Source organism: Somniosus microcephalus, chromosome 10 (assembly GCF_052327205.1).
Source record: "Somniosus microcephalus isolate GS21.2 chromosome 10, FLI_Smic_1.0, whole genome shotgun sequence".
Classification (NCBI taxonomy): Eukaryota; Metazoa; Chordata; class Chondrichthyes; order Squaliformes; family Somniosidae; genus Somniosus; species Somniosus microcephalus.
The window spans coordinates 4,705,923-4,730,534 of NC_140996.1; the positions used below are offsets into that span (position 1 = coordinate 4,705,923).

The 24,612-nt window shown below is 50.7% G+C and overlaps 2 protein-coding genes across 3 annotated transcripts in view; one reads left to right on the forward strand and one right to left on the reverse strand.

The window, feature by feature from the left end:
- The window catches only part of LOC147111396 (uncharacterized), a 48,525-nt gene that overhangs the window by 20,816 nt on the left and 3,097 nt on the right, over nt 1-24,612 (forward strand). The window contains exon 3 of one of the 2 annotated variants that reach the window (XM_085998355.1): nt 8,887-9,082. The exons of the other annotated variant lie outside the window; for it this stretch is intronic. The gene's annotated coding sequence lies outside the window, so the exon portion shown is untranslated. The remainder of the gene's footprint in view (nt 1-8,886; nt 9,083-24,612) is intronic. 2 annotated transcript variants of the gene reach the window in all.
- The window catches only part of LOC147111397 (uncharacterized), a 325,410-nt gene that overhangs the window by 18,954 nt on the left and 281,844 nt on the right, over nt 1-24,612 (reverse strand). Inside the window, 9 exon segments of the mRNA XM_085999884.1 lie at nt 3,970-4,041; nt 11,507-11,614; nt 12,745-12,852; nt 12,941-13,015; nt 13,688-13,751; nt 14,737-14,918; nt 18,523-18,648; nt 20,515-20,658; nt 22,411-22,581. Of these exon segments, the coding sequence (XP_085856010.1) occupies nt 3,970-4,041; nt 11,507-11,614; nt 12,745-12,852; nt 12,941-13,015; nt 13,688-13,751; nt 14,737-14,918; nt 18,523-18,648; nt 20,515-20,658; nt 22,411-22,581 (1,050 nt within the window).

Below are 24,612 nucleotides of genomic sequence, written 5' to 3' on the forward strand. Positions count from 1 at the left end.
ATTTAAACCAAACATACGGGGAACAAAGCCGATCGATATTCTTCCGATTAAAATGTCTTGGCATTCATTTCACCAGCACAACTCTATCGAGCCGATAATCAGGGGAAAGAAATGTTCAAGTTCCCAGATATTTGGGTTAAGGAGTCACAAACAAACCAGCTCTTGCTGTGTTTTAAGAGATAATGTAGGCCTTTCAGAGGGTGCAGAGGAGATTTACTAGAATGGTACCAGGGATGAGGGACTTCAGTTACGTGGAGAGACTGGAGAAGCTGGGGTTGTTCTCCTTAGAGCAGAGAAGGTTAAGGGGAGATTTAATAGAGGTGTTCAAAATCATGAAGGGTTTTGATCGAATAAATAAAGAGAAACTGTTTCCAGTGGCAGGAGGGTCGGTAACCAGAGGACACAGATTGAAGGTAATTGGCAAAAGAATCAGAGGGGAGATGAGGAGAATTTTTTTACACAGCGAGTTGTTGTGATCTGGAATGCGTTGCCTGAAAGGGCGGTGGAAGCAGATTCAATAGTAACTTTAAAAAGGGAATTGGAGAAATACTTGAAAAGAAAGAATTTGCAGGGCTGTGGGGAAAGAGCAGGGGGAGTGGACTAATTGGAGAGCTCGTTCAAAGAGCCGGCACAGGCACGATGGGCCAAATGGCCTCCTTCTGTGCTGTAAGGTTCTCTGATTCCATGGGTGAGAAATTGGTGTTCTTACTGCCACCTGGTAGCGCCAACGATGTGTGAAAATATGGCAGCCACCGCTCTTGCGCCAGCTGGAGGCTGTCGCCATATTGGTTGGCACCATTGCACTGCTGGTCACCTACGCGAACTTCGACCCTAGGGCACAGGTCAGCACTGGATCCTAAACACAGCAGGTTAACAGACGCTGACAGGGGCGATATCTGCAGCTGTTAAAGGGACACACACATCAATCAGGTAAGTTTGAATGGAGAGGTTTGGACCGGTTTTTCTTTATTTTATTGACGTGCTGGCTTGCTGCAATAGATGTGAAAAGTTTTTTTTTTAAAAAGAGTTTTGAGAGTGCTGCTGGACGCTTGCAAGGACTCAGATGGTAAATGAAGACCTTCGAGAAGACAGAACATGCTGCGAATACTCAGCAGGTCACGTGACATCCGTGGAGAGAAAAACAGAGTTCACGTCTCAGGTCGACATGCTGCCTGACCAACTGAGGATTTCCAGCATTTTATGCTGTCATTTCACATTTACAGCATCCGCTTGCAGAGGGAAGAGGAAGACGCAGAAGAGGAGGAATCAGACAGAAGGATGCAACCCAGACAGCTGCTTTGTGGCCGGGATATCCGAAATGGAATCATCCGCCTGCGGTCCCACTGGCTGGGCAGGCTGCCTCTTGTTGACCCACTGGCTGGGCAGGCTGCCTCTTGTTGACCCACTGGCTGGGCAGGCTGCCTCTTGTTGACCCACTGGCTGGGCAGGCTGCCTCTTGTTGACCCACTCGCTGGGCAGGTTGCATTGCTTGGGTGTGTGAAATGAGGAAGAAAGGTGGAGTTGGGCTGACGGGAGGGCGGGAAGTCTATAGGTGCATGCGAGAAGGGGGATAACGTACGAGGATACCCACATCTTGTATCCTTTCAGCCCCGCCACTGGCCAAAGGTTCAACCATGCCCCCGCCAAGAATGGCCTGCACCGTCTCCTCCAAGGGGGAGAGGTGGATCTAGCAATGGGAGACGTGTCTCGTGATTGGTACAAATTGTTGCTGGGCAAGTGATTGTAAGGGGGGGCGCGGAAGTCGTGCATTGTGAAGTGTGCGAGGCTCGTGGTGCAGTTGGTAGGAGACGGCTTTTGAAGATGCATTCACTGACCTTGACCACTGGTCTGAGGTCATGAAGCTGCTTTGGGCACTGGAGCCAGGTGGTGTGGGCGACACTGCTGGCAGTGACAGTCTCGGTGATGTGGTCCCACATCGTTCTTTCTGGAGGGCCTCCTGGCCCCTGTGGGTAGAGGGCTGTTCTTGCATTGACCCCCCTGCACAAAGCTGGAGTGCTGCGTGCGAGACCCTGGGTGCCCCTTCCCTGGCTTGCTGAGTCATTTGTGACAGCGCTGAGGCACTTTTCCCATTTGTTGAGTTTCGGAAGGTCATTCAGCTTTAACAGCTGAATATTGAAATTTGGAACGTCTTTTAAATATTGAATATTTGTTAAAAGACTGAAAGGGCTGAAAAATGTATTGAACCAGTGCATTTTATTTTGTCATGCTTCAGTGTGCGTGGCCCCTTTAAATTTCAGAGCTCCTCGCTGCCCACAATGCATTGTGAGCGCCGCAGCCTCGCTCACAGACGCTCGGGGAAGCAGCAACGCCGCACCAGCGCGACAAATTGGTCCCGGATCCCTCGTGGAACGCCACCAGGACGGCATTGCGCCTAAGGTTAGCGCAGTGCCACCCACCACCATGCCCCCGCACCAATTTACCTCGTTTAGCGCGGCAGCCATTAACGGCACTTGGCGAGGACACCGACGGTTTTCCGGGTGAGAACGACCTTTTCCCGCTCTGTGTTTGCAGTCCGGGCACTGACTCCAGTGGACCAGGATCGGAGCTCCCGGGGGGTGAAGCTCTACTCCCAAAGTGTGAATTTGTAAAATGACCCGTTTAATCTGAGCCAAATATATAATCGGATGATACACACATTTTTTCGCTAAAGAAAGAGATTTTCACAACCACCGGACGTCTCAAAGCTCTTCACAGCCAATAAAGCATTCTTGAAGTGTAGTCACTGTTGTAATGGGGGAAACACGATGGCCAATTTGCACACAGCAAGCTCCCACAAACAGCAATGTGATAATGACCGGATAATCTGTTTTAGTGATGTTGGTTGAGGGATAAATATTGGCCCCAGGACACCGGGGAGAACTCCCCTGCTCTTCTTCAAAATAGTGCCATGGGATCTTTAACATCCACCCGAGAGAGCAGACGGGGCCTCAGTTTAACGTCTCATCTGAAAGACGGCACCTCCGACAGTGCAGCACTCCCTCAGTACTGCCTCTCTGACAGTGTGGTGCTCCCTCAGTACTGCTCCTCCGACAGTGCAGCTCTCCCTCAGTACTGCCCCTCCGACAGTGCGGCGCTCCCTCAGTACTGCCCCTCCCACAGTGTGGCGCTCCCTCAGTACTGCCCCTCCGACAGTGCGGCACTCCCTCAGTACTGCCCCTCCGACAGTGCAGCGCTCCCTCAGTACTGCTCCTCCGACAGTGCAGCTCTCCCTCAGTACTGCCCCTCCGACAGTGCGGCGCTCCCTCAGTACTGCCCCTCCCACAGTGTGGCGCTCCCTCAGTACTGCCCCTCCGACAGTGCGGCACTCCCTCAGTACTGCCCCTCCGACAGTGCAGCGCTCCCTCAGTACTGCCCCTCCGACAGTGCGGCGCTCCCTCAGTACTGCCCCTCCAACAGTGCGGCGCTCCCTCAGTACTGCCCCTCCGACAGTGCAGCGCTCCCTCAGTACTGCCCCTCCGACAGTGCGGCGCTCCCTCAGTACTGCCCCTCTGACAGTGCGGTGCTCCCTCAGTACTGCCCCTCCGACAGTCCGGCGCTCCCACAGTACTGCCCCTCCGACAGTGCGGCACTCCCTCAGTACTGCCCCTCCGACAGTGCAGCGCTCCCTCAGTACTGCCCCTCCGACAGTGCGGCACTCCCTCAGTACTGCCCCTCCGACAGTGCAGCGCTCCCTCAGTACTGCCCCTCCGACAGTGCGGCACTCCCTCAGTACTGCCCCTCCAACAGTACGGCGCTCCCTCAGTACTGCCCCTCCGACAGTGCAGCGCTCCCTCAGCACTGCAGTGGAGTGTCAGTTTGGATTTTTGGGCTCAAGTCTCGAGTTGGACTTGAACCCACGACCTTCTGACTCGGAGGTGAGCGGGCTGCCCACTGAGCCACGGCTGACACTACTTGCTCCTGTTGTCCGTATTGATGGAGTAACTAGTCAGTGAAAAAGCTAGACAGTACCTGGGGATCCCGGGAAACCTTTATTTCCTGGTAACCCGTCTAATCCTGGCAGACCATCGGAACCTTGGAAACCTGTTGGAAAATTCAAAATACAAAATTATTAACATTAAAATAGGGAATCCGAAAGTTTCAGCGTTTCACATTGAAAATCAGCTGAGCTTTAAAACCCCCACACAGGGGTACGGTCAATATATTGATCAGTGAAAGGAGATTTGCCTTTGAGTGCCTCTCTGATCGAGAACTCAGCCCCAGATCAAGCAGCTCAGAAAACGCCCCGGGGAGAACAATGAGTTTCACGAGGGATGGGCAACTTTTTGGAGACATCAGACGGATCCCAGTTTCACGGCCAGTGAGTGGGCGGGAGGAGATTACTCGGAAATTCAACATCCCCGTACATGAAAATTCTGAGCCCCCTCCACCATTCCAAATTCCCAGGGCTCGGGAGGAACAGGTGACTTTGGACCTGTGGTTCCCAAAGCTCTCCAACACTGGGGGTTTTCCTCGCCTCGTGTCTGGGTCTGTTGTTTTTTAAAATTTGTTTATGGGCTGTGGGCATCACTGGCAAGGCCAGCATTTATTGCCCGTCCCTAGTTGCCCCTTGAGAAGGTGGTGGTGAGGCACCTTCTTGAACCGCTGCAGTCCGTGTGGTGAAGGTGCTCCCACAGTGCTGTTAGGGAGGGAGCTCCAGGATTTTAGAAACAGAAACATAGAAGATAGGAGCAGGAGTAGGCCATTCGGCCCCTCGAGCCTGCTCCGCCATTCAATGAGATCATGGCTGATCATCCAAATTCAGTACCCTGTCCCTGCTTTCTCCCCATACCCCTTGATTCCTTTAGCCTTAAGAAATATATCCAACTCCTTTTTGAATATATTTAATGAACTGGCCTCCACCGCCCTCTGTGGCAGAGAATTCCACAGGTTCACCACTCTCTGGGTGAAGAAATTCCTCCTCATTTCAGTCCTAAATGGCTTACCCCTTATCCTTAGACTATGACCCCTGGTTCTGGACTCCCCGGCCATCATAAACACCCTTCCTGCATCTAGTCTGTCCAGGCCTGACAGAATTTTATAGGTTTCGATGAGATCCCCTCTCAATCTTCTAAACTCCAGTGAGTATAAGCCCAATCGACACAATCTCTCCTCATACGTCATTCCTGCCATCCCAGGTATCAGCCTGGTGAATCTTCGCTGCACTCCTTCCATGGCAAGAACGTCCTTCCTCAGGTAAGGTGACCAAAACTGCACACAATACTCAAGGTGCGGTCTCACCAAAGCCCTGTACGACTGTAGCAAGACATCCTTGTTCCTGTACTCGAACCCTCGTGCTACGAAGGCCAACATACCATTTGCCTTCTTAACCGCCTGCTGCACCTGCATGCTTACCTTCAGCGACTGATGCACAAGGACACCCAGGTCTCTTTGCACTTCCCCCTTCTCCCAATCTATTGCCATTCAAATAATAATCTGCCTTCCTGTTTTTGCCACCAAAGTGGATAACCTCACATTTATCCACATTATAGTGCATTTGCCATGTTTCTGCCCAATCACCCAATCTGTCCAAATCGTACTGGAGTTTCACGACATCCTCCTCACAGCTTACCCTCCCACCCAGCTTTGTGTCATCTGCAAATTTGGAGATAGTACACCCAATTCCCTCATCCAGATCATTAATATATATTGTGAACAGCTGGGGTCCTAGGACTGATCCTTGCGGTACCCCACTAGTCACTGCCTGCCACTCGGAAAATGACCCGTTTATTCCAACTCTCTGCCTTCTGTCCGCCAACCAGTTCTCTATCCAAGTCAATACCTTGCCCCCAATCCCATGTGCCTTAATTTTGCACGCTAATCTCTTATGTGGGACCTTATCGAAAGCCTTCTGAAATTCCAAATACACCACATCCACTGGTTCTCCCGTATCTATTTTACCAGTTACATCCTCAAAAAATTCCAGTAGATTAGTCAAGCATGATTTACCTTTTGTAAATCCATGTTGACTTTGTCCGATCCTGTCACTGCTTACCAAGTGCTCTGCTATTACATCTTTTATAATAGATTCTAGCATTTCCCCCACTACCGATGTCAGGCTTACCGGTCTATAATTCCCCGCTTTTTCTCGACCACCTTTTTTGAATAGTGGGGTAACATTAGCTACCCTCCAATCCATGGGTACTGTTCCAGAGTCTATCGAGTTCTGGAAGATGACCAGCAATGCATCTACTATTTCTAGGGCCACTTCCTTAAGTACCTTGGGATGTAGATTATCAGGCCCTGGGGATTTATCGGCCTTCAGTCCCATCAATTTTCCTAACACCATTTCCCTACAAATACTGATTTCTTTCAGTTCCACCCTTTCATCAGACCCTATGTTCCCCGGCATCTCTGGGAGGTTATTTGTGTCCTCCTTTGTGAAGACAGAACCAAAGTATGAATTTAGTTGGTCTGCCATTTCTTTGTTTCCCATTATAAATTCCCTTTGACCCAGCGACGACGAAGGATCGGTGATATACTTCTAAGTCATGATGGTGTGTGACTTGGAGGGGAACTTGGAGGTGGTGGTGTTCCCCATGCACCTGCTGTCCTTGTCCTTCTAGGTGGTAGAGGTCACGGGTTTGGAAGGTGCTGCTGAAGAAGGTGCACACTGCAGCCACGGTGCGCCGGTGGCGGAGGGAGTGAATGTTTAAGGTGGTGGACGGGGTGCCAATCAAGCAGGCTGCTTTGTCCTGGATGGTATCGAGCTTCTTGAGTGTTGTTGGAGCTGCACTCATCCAGGCAAGTGGAGAGTATTCCATCACATTCCTGACTCGTGCCTTGTAGATGGTGGAAAGGCTTTGGGGAGTCAGGAGGTGAGACACTCGCCGCAGAATACCCAGCCTCTGACCTGCTCTTGTAGCCACAGTATTTCTGTGGCTGGTCCAGTTAAGTTTCTGGTCAATGGTGACCCCCCCCAGGATGTTGATGGTGGGGGATTCGGCGATGGTAATGCCGTTGAATGTCAAGGGGCAGAGGTTAGACTCTCGCTTGTTGGAGATAGAAACATAGAAGGTAGGAGCAGGAGTAGGCCATTTGGCCCCTCGAGCCTGCTCCGCCATTCAATGAGATCATGGCTGATCATCCAAATTCAGTACCCTGTCTCTGCCTTCTCCCCAATAGAGATAATCATTGCCTGGCGTGAATGTTACCTGCCACTTATCAGCCCAAGCCTGAATGTCGTCCAGGTCTTGTTGCATGCGGGCATGGACTGCTTCATTATCTGAGGAGTTGTGAATGGCACTGAACATTGTGCAGTCATCAATGTACATCCCCATTTCTGACCTTATGTTGGAGGGAAGGTCATTGATGAAGCAGTTGAAGATGGTTGGGCCTAGGACACTGCCCTGAGGAATGTTGTGGATTCATTGATGGAGATTGATCGCTGTGATTGGTCAACAACTCCATTATTGTTGGGTCAGGCGACTCCCAGGATGGTAGAAGGTGAACCAGATAGACTTCGGTCTTTTACCGTCCAGCGATTCCGATGCTCCCCAAACGCAAACAATGAGCCAGGCCAAACACAAAGCACAATGTCCACAAACCACGGGACTTCCATACACAAAGAAACCAATCCACCCTCCGCCTGACTCCTCCTCTGAAGTGCCAACAGTCGGAGACTTTACCTTCCCCTCTTTGAACCTTCGGGCCTGGGACCACCATCAAAGGTCGAATTGCAATGGGTTGAAAAGAGGTTGGTTTTATATCCACCAATCAGGGAGCAGCCACTTCCCCTCCTCCAGACCTGGGCAGTTAATAACCAAGGCGGAGATGGAGTCGGAGGCAGAAGTGGCTCTGGGTACAGTCGTGCAAGAGTGCGAGGGGGTTTGTAGGAGCTGTCCCGGTTGGATCTGGCCTGCGGGATGTGTGTTGTGTTTCAAGAAGAGCAGGTGGCCCATTCTCAGATCCCCGAATCTGAGGGGCACAGTTCAACCTCCAGGTCCGACTCTTAGTGCGCGCTGCAGCAAAGCATGCAACAACAACCTGCATTTATATAGCGCCTTTAATGTAGTAAAATGTTCCAAGGCGCTTCACCGGAGCGATTACAAGTCAGAATTTGACACCGAACCACATAAGGAGTGACGTAAGAAAACTACTAGGCACTTGGTCTGAGTATTAAACAAGACTTTAATCAACTGTTTTCCAACATGGAGATCTAGTTGTGTCCTTCACTAGTTCCTGTTAAAGAATGTCCTGAGCAAGCTGGGCCCGTGCATTTATACTCTCCCTGGACAGCGCCACCAGCAGGCCACTCAGTATCATTTCATAAGTCATTTCCACATGAATGACAAGATTCATGTCAAGGAGTTTGGGTAACGAGGAGCGAGAGAGGCGGAGAGGTTTAGAGACGGAATTCCAAAGCTCGGGCCCCAGGCAGCTGAAGGCATGACCACCAATGGTGCAGCGATGGAAACCATGGCTGGCCTCCCACATTCTACCCTACGTAAACATGAGGTGATCCAAAACTCGGCTGCCCGTGTCCTAACATCCCTCCATGGCCTCGCCCCTCCCTATCTCTGTAATCTCCTCCAGCCCCACAACCAACCACCCCCCCCCCCCCGCCCCCCGAGATATCTGCGCTCCTCTAATTCTGCCCTCTTGAGCATCCCTGATTATAATCGCTCAACCTTTGGTGGCCGTGCCTTCTGTTGCCTGGGCCCTAAGCTCTGGAATTCCCTGCCTAAATCTCTCCGCCTCACTACCTCTCTCTCCTCCTTTAAGACACTCCTTAAAACCTACCCCTTTGACCAAGACCTGCCCTATTGTCTCCAAATGTGGCTCGGTGTCAACATTTTTGTCTTAAAATACTGTGCAGCTATATAAATGCAAGTTATTGTAAATGGTTAACTTTCTGTGATGAATTGCAACCCGTGCTCTGTGCTTCAGTGCTTTCAGAGCGGTGAAAGTTGGGATTTGATTGAATGGATTACGGAGGAAGGCGGACATTTTACACGTTGACACACGCGATGCTGAGCTTCACCCCCTCCGGCCCTCCATCGCTCCACTTTGCCGGCATTCCTGAGGTGCTTTCCTCAGCGCTAACCTCCAAGCCAGCGCACAGGTGACACCGTACTCGCCAAAGGTACCAGCTTAAATTCACCAATCTCGGATTCTCACGCTCGAGGGGAGCGAGGGCCAGAGGAAGGGCTTCCAAACCGTAGCACTGAGTCTGTGAGCCGCCGGGGTGAATTGGTGAATTTACCATCGAGCAGAGTGACATCAGACAGTAATATTGTAGTGGACAAATTTGAACAGCTCTTTGGCCGCACTGACTGAATGGTCACAGTGGACAATGTCCGCAGGGAACGTTCCAGAACAAGGGGGCATCACCTTAAAATTAGAGCCAGGCCGTTCAGGGGTGATGTCAGGAAGCACTTCTTCACACAAAGGGTGGTGGAAATCTGGAACTCTCTCCCCCAAAAAACTATTGAGGTTGGGGGTCAACTGAAAATTTCAAAACTGAGATCGATAGATTTTTTTAGGTAAGGGTATTAAGGAATACGGAACCAAGGCGAGGAAATGGAGTTACGATACAGATCAGCCATGATCCAATAGATTGGCGGAACAGGCTGTAGGGGCTGAACGGCCTCCTCCTGTTCCTATGCAACCCGTCATATCAGAGAAGACTGCACGCGGGAGAGATCAGTGGTTCTGACTGTCGGGAGCCCTTGGTGGCGGAGCGAAGCGCAGGAGAGGAGCTAACAACACAGTTACTGCTTAACAGTAATGGTCAATCCTGAGGCCTTTGGTAATCCCACTAATCTTTAGTCAGTCGCAGAAGTGAAAGTGTAACCTTTTCACGGGCTCAGAGTTCCTTCCCCTGACCGAGCAGGTGTCAGAACATCTCGACCTGACAATAAGCCAGCTGGTGAGAAGCTTTAGAGAAGGACTGCCCTTGTAGAGGAGTCTTCTTGTCTACACACTTAAAGTGATGATTATAAATAATTCTTCAATTATAAGCAGCAAATCTGAAGGTAGATCTTACGATCCAGCACTCCTAGTGTAGATTCTCGTGCAATGGGAGAACTGATGGGGATATCGGAAGTTGCCATGCTGGATATGCAGCATTCTGTTTTCTGTCCAATTAAGTTGAATGTGATCAAGTAAATAAGGAGAAACTGTTCCCAGTGGCAGGAGGGTCGGTAACCAGAGGACACAGAGTGAAGGGAATTGGCAAAAGAACCAGAGGGGAGATGAGGAGAATGTTTTTACACAGCGAGTTGTTATGATCTGGAATGCGCTGCCTGAAAGGGCGGTGGGAGCAGATTCAATAGTAACTTTCACAAGGGAATTGGATTTAGACTGGAAGATGGAAAATTTGCAGGGCTCTGGGGAAAGAGCAGGGGGGAGTGGGACTAATTGGAGAGCTCGTTCAAAGAGCCGGCACAGGCACGATGGGCCGAATGGCCTCCTGCGCTGTGTGATTCTACACAGGGATGGGCCATGAATCGAGTGAGCTGAACATTGCGCTCGATAGTTTGATTAGCTTTCCTGCTGTATGGTATTGTGTGTTGGGAACGCGGAATCATTAAACCTACCCTTTGGCCGTTGGTTGTGGCTGTTAAACAGCAGGGAGCATCTACAACACTATTTGTGTGTTACTGAGTCACCACGAGGCAGCCCCTCAAAACCCTCCGTGATTGAATCACTGCGAAGACCAGCCCAAGAGGCTTCAAGACAACTGAAAGTAAATGCTCTTCAAAGAAGCTGAACTGTGTGTGTTCGAGTGTAAATGCAGTGAGACTGTTCCCTGTGTGGAGTCGCATTGGACCGGAGCGAGAGATTGGAGAGCTGGACAGAGAGAGTCTCACACTCCCAGCAGTGAAAAGCAGAGGGAAATCGTGGGGTTTTGTTTTATTCATTCCTGGAATGTTGGCAACTTTTATTGCCCATCCCTGACTGAGTGTCTCGCGCGGCCATTTCAGAGGGTAGTTAAGAGTCGACCATGTTGGCGTGGGACTGGAGTCACCTATAGGCCCAGACCGGGCGAGGACGGCAGGTTTCCTTCCCTAACGGACATTAGTGAACCCGTTGGGTTTTTATGACGATCCGACAGCTTCACAGTCACTCTTATTGAGACCAGCTTTTTATTTCCAGGATTTTTAAACTGAATTCAGATTCTCAAACTGCGCTGGTGGGATTTGAGCTCAGTTTCTGTGGATTACTGGCCCAGTAACAGGACCACTACAGCACCGTACCTGTGAAGTGTCACAATCGGGCCGACACTCTGATTTGCTCTCCCGTCGAGTGAAGCTCCGCACCAAGTTTCTCAAGATTCACCCCATGATTCAGTTATTAATATTAGGGTAAATTTTCCGAGCGAGCCCTCCCGCTGTGGAACTCCGCCCGATGGGAGCTCCCAGCAAGAAATCGTGGCCTCCAATTCACCGAACAAATCATTAAATCAGGACGGCAGCTAATCTACTCCCGCACTTCCTCCGGGATCTCCTGCATGCTTTATATCAGGTGCTTGTGACTGCAGCCCTGGCTCGGGGTACTGCTGTACCTTTTCCCCCTCGATAGCCTGGAAATCCCATGTATCCCGGTAGACCAGAAGAACCATCAGGACCTCGTGACCCTCTGCCACCCGATGTCCCGGGAAATCCAGGGGAGCCTGTAGAAACAGAGAAACTGAAATCAGTTCCATCCTAAAAACATGCCAGGAGCCAACGATGGCGGAATTGGTCTTTGGCAGAAGCACAAATGGGCAACAGTAACTCGGCAGCTCGTGTTACACCCAGCCCGAGGTTTTGGAAAAAATCACCGGGCAAGGTGTAATACGGAATGCCGATTCGCTTTCGCCGCGTTCCCTACATTACAACAGTGACTACACTTCAAAAGTACTTCATTGGCTGTAAAGTGCTTTGGGACATCCTGCGGCTGCGAGAGGTGCTATAGAAATGCTGAATATCTCTCTACAACAACAACAACAACTTGCATTGTTGGAGAGGAGAGGGCAGCGGAGCGGGGGAGGGGAGCATGGAGCGAGGCGGGGCAGAGCAGAGGGTAGGGGCAGAGGAGGGGAGGGGCGGAACGGAGAGGGGGAATGCACTGTATTTTTAGCATGTCCCAGCCCATAAGCAGAGGTCCAACACAATTCACTGTCAGGCAAGTCAGCGGGCGAGCGTGGAAACGCAACTCAGAAAGGAAGAGGGGAATCTGCAGCATTCACCTCTCCACATGTGGGACAGAATGGTCGATGCTGGTCCTCGCACAGAGAGAACTCACCCTGAGTCCATCTCCATTGATGGCTTCTTATCTGTCAGTGAGACATTATTGAGTGACATCGGGAGGTTCTGCTTCACACAGCGAGTGATCTACCCTTGGATTAGATGGAGGTGCAAACCCTGGAACCTTCAGGGGAGGCCGGGTGGAGGATTGTTCTGGACGGATGAATTAAAATGGGCTGAATGGCCTTTCCCATCCCTCAGTATCGTGCGATCTGGTGAGCCGAGGTGACTGCGTGTTTATACTTGATCGATAGATTTTTGAATATTAAGGGAATCGAGGGATATGGGGATAGTGCAGGAAAGTGGAGTTGAGGTAGAAGATCAGCCAGGATCTTATTGAATGGCGGAGCAGGCTCGAGGGGCTGAATGGCCGATTCCAGCTCCTATTACTTATGTTCTTATACGTAGAGTTAGAAGAAACAGCCAACGCTAGAGTGAGACAGTGCAATAAGTGAATCCCCTGGACAGGTGGGAAGTGAAGGGGTCAACCCATGGAGACACAAGATGTACTTACCCTGTTGACCTGGGAGCCCGGGATCACCTGGCGTGCCTTTCATCCCCTCAATGCCTGGATCCCCTGGAAGTCCAAGTTTGCCTCGAAGCCCTGGAAGCCCTGAATTTCCTGTAACATAACACACGGCATTGATAAAAAAAACCTTGCATAAACACGGGCAACGTGCTCATCAGATATGGCATGAGAGGCCACTTACCTTTGACCCCCAGTTGACCGGTGTCGCCCTTGCGTCCTGACTGCCCCGGCAGGTTCATTGTTTCCCCCAGTGTACCTGGGGTGTTGTAACAACAACATTGTGTTATTAAAGAGTGAAACAGTCGTACATTCCACAGTCCAGTAACGCAGCGTAGAGAGGAACAACACACACTATACTCGCTAACTCGCAACTCCGTTTCAATCTCTCCCCAAGTTAGCGGTCCACTTTTTATTTGTTCTAGGAACAGGGGGAGGCCATTCAACCCCTCGAGCCAGTTCCGCCATTCAATTAGATCATGGCTGATCTGTATCTTAACTCCATCTACCCGCCTTGGTTCCGTATCCCTTAATACCCTCGCCCAACAAAAATCATCAATCTTTTGAAATTTTCAATTGACCCCCAACCTCAACAGCTTTTTGGGGAGAGAGTTCCAGATTTCCACCACCCTTTGTGTGAAGAACTGCTTCCTGACATCACCCCTGAACGGCCTGGCTCTAATTTTAAGGTTCTGCCCCCTTGTTCTGGACTCCCCCCACCAGAGGAAATAGTTTCTCTCTCTACCCTATCGAATCCTTTAATCATCTTAAACACCTCGATTAGATCACCCCTTAATCTCTCTCCCAACACTCAATGAATGAGGTAGTCACTGAAAACACAGCACTGAATGAAGAATGTCACCCAGTCTGCTCTGGGAGAGTGAATACTAAATCTGTCTGCATTGTGTGGACTTCCTTCACCTTTACTCACCTTTTTGTCCACTCGGGCCAGGGAGGCCCAGGGCACCAGGCAGTCCGGGATTCCCCAAGGCACCCTATGAAAAAGCAACAGCGGCACATTAAAAAGGAACTTGCATTTCTATAGCGCCTTTCATGACCACAGGATGCCCCACAGTGCTTTACAGCCAATGAAGTACTTTTTGAAGTGTAGTCACTGTTGTAATATAGGAAACGCGGCAGCCAAATTGTGCACCGCAAATTCCCACAAACAACAATGTGATAATGACCAGATAATCTGTTTCAGTGATGTTGGTTAAGGGATAAAATTTGCCCCAGGACACCGGGGAGAACTCCCCTGCTCTTCTTCGAATAGTGCCATGGGATCTTTTACATCCACTAGAGAGGGTAGACGGGCCTCGGTTTAATGTCTCATCCAAAAAGACTGCCCCTCCGACAGGGCGGCGCTCCCTCAGTACTGCCCCTCCGACAGGGCGGCGCTCCCTCAGTACTGCCCCTCCGACAGTGCAGCACTCCCTCAGTACTGCCCCTCCGACAGTGCAGCACTCCCTCAGTACTGCCCCTCCGACAGTGCGGCGCTCCCTCAGTACTGCCCCTCCGACAGGGCGGCGCTCCCTCAGTACTGCCCCTCCAACAGGGTGGCGCTCCCTCAGTACTGCCCCTCCGACAGGGCGGCGCTCCCTCAGTACTGCCCCTCCGACAGTGCGGCGCTCCCTCAGTACTGCCCCTCCGACAGTGCGGCGCTCCCTCAGTACTGCTCCTCCGACAGGGCAGTGCTCCCTCAGTACTGCCCCTCCGACAGGGCAGCGCTCCCTCAGTACCGCCCCTCCGACAGGGCAGCGCTCCCTCAGTACCGCCCCTCCGACAGTGCAGCGCTCCCTCAGTACAGCACTGGGAGTGTCAGCCTGGATTATGTGCTCAAGTCCCTAGAGTGGGGCTTGAACTCACGACATTCTGAGACACGGGTGTTGCCCACTGAGCCATGACTTTAGGACAAATTCAGTTCAGCACTCGGAGCGTGATCAGTCCGAATGAAAGGCAAATGCTTTCCGTCAAACCTACCTTCTCACCAGACATCCCGGGGAAGCCGCTAATGCCCGGAGGACCGGTTGATCCTGGCATTCCTTTACTCCCAGACTCACCGGGGAATCCTGGGAATCCTGGAAGGCCTTTCTGGTGCCCTGGACCTCCGGGGAAACCAGGGTGCCCAAGCTGGCCCGGGAGTCCCGGCATCCCTTTAGACCCTAATTGAAAAAAACAACAGAAGCCAAAATCAGTGTTTGCTGATGGAGACGGTCAGAGTCCTTTATTCCCTGATTAGATGCACAACGACAGTAACAAAAACTAGATTTTATAAAGCGCCTTCACGGGAGCGATTATCAAACAAAATGTGACCCGAGGCACATGAGGCGATATTAGAGACAGGTGACCAAAGGCTTGGTCAAAGAGGCAGGTTTTAAGGAGGAGAGAGAGGTAGCGAGGCAGAAAGGGAGGGAATTCCAGGGCTTCCACAGCTGAAGGCACGGCCACCAATGGTGGAGCGATGGAAATCGAGAGATGCTCAAGAGGCCAGAATTGGAAGAGAGCAGAGATCTCGGAGGGTTGTAGGGCTGGAGGAGGTCACAGGGAGGGGGGCGAGGCCACGGAGGGATTTTAAAACAAGGATGAGAATTTTATAATTCGAGACTTCAGTAATTTTTGAAGTTTAATCATGCAGGCTGGGCCTTGGAAACAAAGATCTCCCCGTCTCACCCTGCTATGTGGAGGAACATGACAGAGAGGTCAGGGGAGAGGCACGGTAGACACTTGGTCCTTGCCCAGTGATCCCCACACCTCCTGTCTTCACACCCAGAGCGGAGTTTCCAGGTGAACTGTGAGAAAACAGAATGGGTGAATGCTAAGAATCATGGGTACTTCAAGATGTCTCACAGAATCTGATTCCAATTAGCCTGTGGAACCAGAAACATCCAGGCTTGTCAAGGGCGAATGTTTCGATGAGCACATGAGGAAGTGATTGGAGTAATAAATGCAGAATTGGAGGAGCGCAGAGATCTCGGGGGGTTGTGGGGCTGGAGGAGATTACAGAGATAGGGAGGGGCGAGGCCATGGAGGGATTTGAAAACAAGGATGAGAATTTTAAAATTGAGGTGTTGCTTAACCAGGAGCCAATGTAGGTAAGCGAGCACCGGGGTGATGGGCGAACGGACTCGGTGTGACTTAGGACAGGGGGTGATGGGCGAATGGACTCGGTGTGACTTAGGACACGAGGTGATGGGCGAACGGACTCGGTGTGATTTAGGACACAGGGTGATGGGCGAACGGACTCGGTGTGACTTAGGACAGGGGGTGATGGGCGAATGGACTCGGTGTGACTTAGGACAGGGGGTGATGGGCGAACGGACTCGGTGTGACTTAGGACACGAGGTGATGGGCGAACGGACTCGGTGTGATTTAGGACACAGGGTGATGGGCGAACGGACTCGGTGTGACTTAGGACACGGGGTGATGGGCGAACGGACTCGGTGTGACTTAGGACATGAGGTGATGGGCGAACGGACTCGGTGTGACTTAGGACACGGGGTGATGGGCGAACGGACTCGGTGTGAGTTAGGACACGAGGTGATGGGCGAACGGACTCGGTGTGACTTAGGACACGGGGTGATGGGCGAACGGACTCGGTGTGAGTTAGGACAGGGGGTGATGGGCGAACGGACTCGGTGTGATTTAGGACAGGGGGTGATGGGCGAACGGGACTCGTGTGAGTTAGGACAGGGGGTGATGGGCGAACGGACTCGGTGTGACTTAGGACACGAGGTGATGGGCGAACGGACTCGGTGTGACTTAGGACACGAGGTGATGGGCGAACGGACTCGGTGTGACTTAGGACACGGGGTGATGGGCGAACGGACTCGGTGTGACTTAGGACACGGGGCAGTGAGCACAGTGGGTGATGGGTGAACGGGACTCGGTGTGAGTTAGGACAGGGGGTGATGGGCGATCGGGACTCGGTGTGAGTTAGGACAGGGGGTGATGGGTGAACGGGACTCGGTGTGAGTTAGGACAGGGGGTGATGGGTGAACGGGACTCGGTGCGAGTTAGGACAGGGGGTGATGGGCGATCGGGACTCGGTGTGAGTTAGGACAGGGGGTGATGGGTGAACGGGACTCGGTGTGAGTTAGGACAGGGGGTGATGGGCGATCGGGACTCGGTGTGAGTTAGGACAGGGGGTGATGGGTGAACGGGACTCGGTGTGACTTAGGACAGGGGGTGATGGGCGATCGGGACTCGGTGTGAGTTAGGACAGGGGGTGATGGGTGAACGGGACTCGGTGTGAGTTAGGACGGGGTGATGGGCGAACGGGACTCGGTGTGAGTTAGGACAGGGGGTGATGGGTGAACGGGACTCGGTGTGAGTTAGGACAGGGGGTGATGGGTGAACGGACTCGGTGTGAGTTAGGACAGGGGGTGATGGGCGAACGGACTCGGTGTGACTTAGGACAGGGGGTGATGGGCGAACGGACTCGGTGTGAGTTAGGACAGGGGGTGATGGGCGAACGGACTCGGTGTGACTTAGGACAGGGGGTGATGGGCGAACGGACTCGGTGTGACTTAGGACACGGGGTGATGGGTGAACGGGACTCGGTGTGACTTAGGACAGGGGGTGATGGGCGAACGGACTCGGTGTGAGTTAGGACACGAGGTGATGGGTGAACGGGACTCGGTGTGAGTTAGGACACGAGGTGATGGGTGAACGGGACTCGGTGTGAGTTAGGACAGGGGGTGATGGGTGAACGGGACTCGGTGTGAGTTAGGACAGGGGGTGATGGGTGAACGGGACTCGGTGTGAGTTAGGACACGAGGTGATGGGTGAACGGGACTCGGTGTGAGTTAGGACACGAGGTGATGGGTGAACGGGACTCGGTGTGAGTTAGGACAGGGGGTGATGGGTGAACGGGACTCGGTGTGAGTTAGGACAGGGACAGCCGAGTTTTGGATGAGCTCAAGTTTAAGAATGGTGCAAGGTGAGAAACTGGCCAGGAGTGGGTTGGAATAGTCGCGTCTAGAGGCAACAAAGGCATGGGTGAGGGTCAACTTCATGTGTGCGCCGTTCAGTGCTGTCCGCCGGGGTCAGTGTCGAGACCATTGCTCTCCTCAAAATATATATATTGTGCAGGTTTGAGTGTACTGGGCACAATATCAAAATTTGCAGACAAGACAGAAATAGGGAATGTGGTTTAACTGTGAAAAGGACAATAAGTGACTTCCGAGACTAGCAAATCGGGCCGATAAATGTTGGATTAAACCTAATCAGAGAAATGTGAGCTGATACATTTTGTCATAACGAATGAGGCTCCCATTCAGTTTCAGGTATAATCAGCACGGTGCATCCAAGTCTATACGGAATTAGTAATTCCTGCAGTCAGAATCAAAGAATCTCGCAGCACAGGAGGAGGCCATTCAGCCCATCGCGCCTGTGCCGGCTCTTTGAACGAGCTCTCCAATTAGTCCCACTCCCCCCTGCTCTTTCCCCACAGCCCTGCAAATCATTCCTTTTCAAGTATTGATCCAATTCCCTTTTGAAAGTTACTGTTGAATCTGCTTCCACCGCCCTTTCAGGCAGCGCTTTCCAGATCACAACAACTCGCTGCCTAAACAAAATTCCCATTTACCCCCAGAAGTTGGAGAGGCTTCAGTTGAATAGCAACACCGGCTCGAAAGTAGTCTAAACAACATGGATAAGACTTAGGATTATCCCAAATGTCAGAGGCAACAGGTCAGTGCGCCCAAAACCAAACAGCGGAATCAAACAGCAATTCTTCCCCGTTTTCATATTTCCGTCATACCATACCTCTGGGACCGATGAATCCAGGTTCCCCAGAATAACCGAAAGCTCCCTTGACCCCCTTCACTCTCACCATCATGGCCGGCTCGATTGGTGGCTGTGGTCCTGGAAGCCCATTGTCTCCACGGTCACCTGTGGTCATTAATAAAGCACCGTCATTCGCCAATAACCAAAGCCTTTGGTCTCGTGAGAAATGTCCACCACACTTTACATGTGCCCAAAGTACAGAACAGAAGAGTGGGTCAATCTGGTTCCTTTAGTGTAGAACCCGATCGAGAGTGTACAACTTCTGCTACACATCAATTCCATCCATGTATCACATATTACAAATCTTCCCCTCCTTAACCCCTCACCCCACCTTCCACCTCCCCAGCCTGGCTCCAGTGATCCCACTGCCCTCTAACCCTGCCTGGCCTGAAGAAGAAAGAAAGAAAGAAAGGCATTTCTATAGCGCCTTTCACCATCACCAGAAATCTCAAAGCGCTTTACAGCCAATGAAATACTTTGAGTCACTGTTGTAATGTGGGAAACACGGCCGCCAATTTGCACACAGCACACAAACAGCAATGTGACAATGACCAGATAATCTGTTTCAGTGATGTTGGTTGAGGGATAAATATTGTCCAGGACACCGGGGAGAACTCCCCTGCTCTTCTTCAAAATAGTGTCGTGGGATCTTTTACGTCCACCTGAGAGAGCACAGGGCCTCAGTTTAATGTCTCATACGAAAAACGGCACCTCCGACAGTGCAGCACTCACTCAGCACTGCGCTGGAGTGTCAGCCTAGCTTTATGTGCTCGAGTCTCTGGAGCCTTCTGACTCAGAGGCGAGTGTGCTGCCCACTGAGCCACAGCTGACGCTGTCTGTAATGCACTTAGTCTTGATTTAGTCATGAGACTAGTCATCTAATAAAATCTGAAACAAACTATGTATAAATTGATCTCTTTTGGACTAGTGATAGGTACGTTGATGCCATAAGTTGTGCACCGGCCTCTTCCCTCCACAGATGGATAACGGGGCAAATTTTCAGAGGCTCCTCTCCCAGAGTGGAGTCTGTGTCAATGGATCAGAGACCTGGAAAACCAGTGCGTGGAAAATGGGGAAGTGCCAGGAATGAAGTAGGAGTTCTGGAGTCCGGGAGAGTTATACACGGGGCGGCTGCACGTGGAATTACATCGCAGGACCTCAGGCACACGAGACTCATGGCCCCGAGAAACTCTGGTGGGGAGAAACTAAATAGTAATTTGCCAGACGGAACTTTGCTCTGCAAGGTTTTGTTTTAAAGCAACATTTTTGTCACTTTGCTGCAGGTTATAAGTATCAGGGAAGGATGAACAGGCTGGGGCTCTTTTCTCTTGAAAAGAAGGCTGAGGGGTGACCCAATAGAGGTCTTTAAAATGATGAAAGATTTTGATAGAGTGGATACAGAGAGAATGTTTCCACTTGTGGGGAAGAGCATAACTAGAGGCCATCAATATAAGATAGTCACCAAGAAATCCAATAGGGAATTCAGGAGAAACTTCTTTACCCAGAGAGTGGTGAGAATGTGGAACTCGCTGCCACAGGGAGTGGTTGAAGCGAATAGTATCGATGCATTTAAGGGGAGGCTGGACAAGCACATGAGGGAGAAGGGAATAGAGGGTTACGCTGATAGATTTAGATGAGGAAAGACGGGAGGAGGCTCGAGTGGAGCATAAACACCGGCACGGACTGGTTGGGCCGAATGGCCTGTTTCTGTGCCGTATATCCGATGTAATTCTGTGTAGTTTAACATCTCCTCTGAATAACGGCACCTCTGACAGTGCAGCACTCCCTCAGGTACTGCGCTGGCTATCAGCCTCCATCGACTGCAGGTACAGACGGTACAAAAGGTAACATTGGGGCCAATTTCCTTCAATGGTTTTAATTGAGGCGAGAATATTCTCTTGTCACAAAGGAGTGAACCAGACAGCTGATGAGCACTAACTTTCTAGAAGGTTACTGCAGATTAACACTTACCTTTGAGCCCTACCCCCCCAAGGGGGCCGCTCGATCCGGTGCTTCCAGGGAATCCAGTGTCCCCCTTCAGGCCTCTGATGCCAAGCCGACCTTTAGCTCCCTTGACACCGGGGAATCCTGCCATTCCTGGTAAACCTTTTAAACCTAAAAGATTGAATACAATGCACTCACGTCAGTTAGAGAACTGGGACCTCGGAACTAGCCCATAACAAACTAGCATCATCCGCACTGGAAGCATATCATTAATAAGAGACAGGCGTAGAGCTATGCTAAAGAATATTGCAGGTCGAGGAATCAGATCTATAGTGTTATAGCCCCAGTGTGCTTATAGAATGGTCCTATAGTGTTATAGCCCCAGTGTGCTTATAGAATGGCCCTATAGTGTTATAGCCCCAGTGTGCTTATAGAATGGCCCTATAGTGTTATAGCCCAGTGTGGTATAGAATGGTCCTATAGTGTTATAGCCCAGTGTGGTATAGAATGGCCCTATAGTGTTATAGCCCAGTGTAGGTATAGAATGGGCCCTATAGTGTTATAGCCCAGTGTGGGTATAGAATGGCCCTATAGTGTTATAGCCCAGTGTAGGTATAGAATGGGCCCTATAGTGTTATAGCCCAGTGTGGGCACAGAATGGCCCTATAGTGCTATAGCCCAGTGTGGGTATAGAATGGCCCTATAGTGTTATAGCCCCAGTGTGGATATAGAATGGCCCTATAGTGTTATAGCCCCAGTGGGGTATAGAATGGCCCTATAGTGTTATAGCCCGTGTGGGTATAGAATGGCCCTATAGTGTTATAGCCCAGTGTGGGTATAGAATGGCCCTATAGTGTTATAGCCCAGTGTGGGTATGGAATGGCCCTATAGTGTTATAGCCCAGTGTGGTATAGAATGGCCCTATAGTGTTATAGCCCAGTGTGGGTATGGAATGGCCCTATAGTGTTATAGCCCCAGTGTAGGTATAGAATGGCCCTATAGTGTTATAGCCCATTGTGGATATAGAATGGCCCTATAGTGTTATAGGCCAGTGTGGGCACAGAATGGCCCTATAGTGTTATAGCCCAGTGTAGGTATAGAATGGCCCTATAGTGTTATAGCCCATTGTGGATATAGAATGGCCCTATAGTGTTATAGGCCAGTGTGGGCACAGAATGGCCCTATAGTGTTATAGCCCAGTGTGGATATAGAATGGCCCTATAGTGTTATAGCCCAGTGTGGGTATAGAATGGCCCTATAGTGTTATAGCCCCAGTGGGGTATAGAATGGCCCTATAGTGTTATAGCCCAGCGTGGGTACAGAATGGCCCTATAGTGTTATAGCCTGTGTGGGTATAGAATGGCCCAAAAGTGTTATAGCCCGTGTGGGTATAGAATGGCCCTATAGTGTTATAGCCCGTGTGGGTATAGAATGGCCCGATAGTGTTATAGCCCAGTGTGGGTATAGAATGGCCCGATAGTGTTATAGCCCCAGTGTGGGTATAGAATGGCCCTATAGTGTTATAGCTCAGTGTGGGTATAGAATGGCCCTATAGTGTTATAGCCCCAGTGTGGGTATAGAATGGCCCTATAGTGTTATAGCCCAGTGTGGGTATAGAGTGGTCCTATAGTGTTATAGCCCAGTGTGGGTATAGAATGGCCCTATAGTGTTATAGCCCAGTGTGGGTATAGAATGACCCTATAGTGTTATAGCCCAGTGTGGGTATAGAATGGCCCGATAGTGTTATAGCCCCAGTGTGGGTATAGAATGGCCCTATAGTGTTGTTATAGCCCAGTGTGGGTACAGAATGGCCCTATAGTGTTATAGCCCAGTGTGGGTACAGAATGGCCCTATAGTGTTATAGCCTAGTGTGGGTATAGAATGGCCCGATAGCATTTAAGTGATTTCTAATTATTATTTTACCTTTTAGTCCATCGAGGCCAGGCAACCCATCCATACCAACAGGAGCAAACGGTCCGGGAAATCCCACGTCGCCAAGCAGACCTTCGACACCGGGAATCCCCGGCAAACCTTTCATCCCAGCTGGTCCCGGGGGACCTCGGTCACCACGCTCGCCTATGTAACCCTGAGAACCTGTAACCAAACAAACCTTCATCAGTAGGAGGAAGAGGAAGAGAAGGAGGAGGAGCAGGAAACATAGAAGATAGGAGCAGGAGTAGGCCATTCGGCCCCTCGAGCCTGCTCCGCCATTCAATGCGATCATGGCTGATCATCCAAATTCAGTACCCTGTCCCTGCCTTCTCCCCATACCCCTTGATCCCTTTAGCCTTAAGAAATATATCCAACTCCTTCTTGAACATATTTAATGAATTGGCCACAACTGCCTTCTGTGGTAGAGAATTCCACAGGTTCACCACTCTCTGGGTGAAGAAATTCCTCCTCATCTCAGTCCTAAATGGTTTACCCCTTATCCTTAGACTGTGACCCCTGGTTCTGGACTCTCCCGCCATCGGCAACATCCTTCCTGCATCTAGTCTGTCTAATCCTGTTAGAATTTTATAAGTTTCAATGAGATCCCCTCTCACTCTTCTAAACTCCAGCGAGTATAAGCCCAATCGACCCAATCTCTCTTCATACGTCATTCCTGCCATCCCAGGTATCAGTCTGGTGAATCTTCGCTGCACTCCCTCCATGGCAAGAACATCCTTCCTCAGATAAGGCGACCAAAACTGCACACAATACTCAAGGTGTGGTCTCACCAAGGCCCTGTACAACTGCAGCAAGACATCCTTGCTCCTGTACTCAAATCCTCTGGCTATGAAGGCCAACATACCATTTGCCTTCTTAACCACCTGCAGCACCTGCATGCTTACCTTCAGCGACTGGTGCACAAGGACACCCAGGTCTCGTTGCACTTCCCCTTCTCCCAATCTATTGCCGTTCAGATAATAATCTGTCTTCCTGTTTTTGCGACCGAAGTGGATAACCTTGCATTTATCCACATTATACTGCACCTGCCATGCATCTGCCCAATCACCCAACCTGTCCAAATCGTACTGGAGTTTCTCTGCATCCTCCTCACAGCACACACGCCCACCCAGCTTTGTGTCGTCTGCAAATTTGGAGATATTACATCTAGTTCCCTCGTCTAGATCATTAATATATATTGTGAATAGCTGGGGTCCTAGCACCGATCCCTGCGGTACCTGCAGTCACTGCCTGCCACTCAGAAAAAGACCCGTTTATTCCAACTCTTTGCTTCCTGTCTGCCAACCAGTTCTCTATCCAAGTCAGTACCTTACCCCCAATCCCATGTGCTTTAACTTTGCACGCCAATCTCTTATGTGGGACCTTATCGAAAGCTTTCTGAAAGTCCAAATACACCACATCCACTGGTTCTCCCTTATCTATTCTACCAGTTACATCCTCAAAAAATTCCAGTAGATTAGTCAAGCACGATTTACCTTTTGTAAATCCATGTTGACTTTGTCCGATCCTGTCACTGTTTTCCAAGTGCTCTGCTATTACATCATTTATAATGGACTCTAGCATTTTCCCCACTACCCATGTCAGGCTTACCAGTCTATAATTCCCCGTTTTTTCTCTACCACCATTTTTAAATAGTGGGGTTACATTAGCTATCGTCCAATCCATGGGAACTGTTCCAGAGTCTATAGAATTTTGGAAGAGAAGAAGGAGGAGGAGGAGGAGGAGGAGGATAGGGACTGAGAGCAGATGGAAGGGGAATGGCCAAGAGGGAGGAAAAGAAGGATGTTCCTGGGCCACTTGAAGAATGAGAGATGGGTATTGTAATATATGTGGGTAGAACAAATGAAGGACAGAGACAGGATGAGTTGCTCATAAAGGAGCTTGTTTACTAGGCCAGAGCGAACTGAGCATGCTCATACTAAACCATGTGATAATGCATCAAAGAGAAAGGACTGAGTGGTTTGGAGAAGGGAGAATTGAGCCAGAAGCTGCCTTCAGCCAACCGCTGATCATGAAGATGACATACTATTGGACTTAAAGCTTACCAGGTGCCGGGGCTTGTTAAGGCCTCAAAGGTTAGACAATTGGGCCTCCCAATACTGTGACCTGGAGCAGTTGAATGTTGCTCGAGACACACAGGGCTAGTGGGCAGTGAAGGGGAGGCCTGCCTTAAGA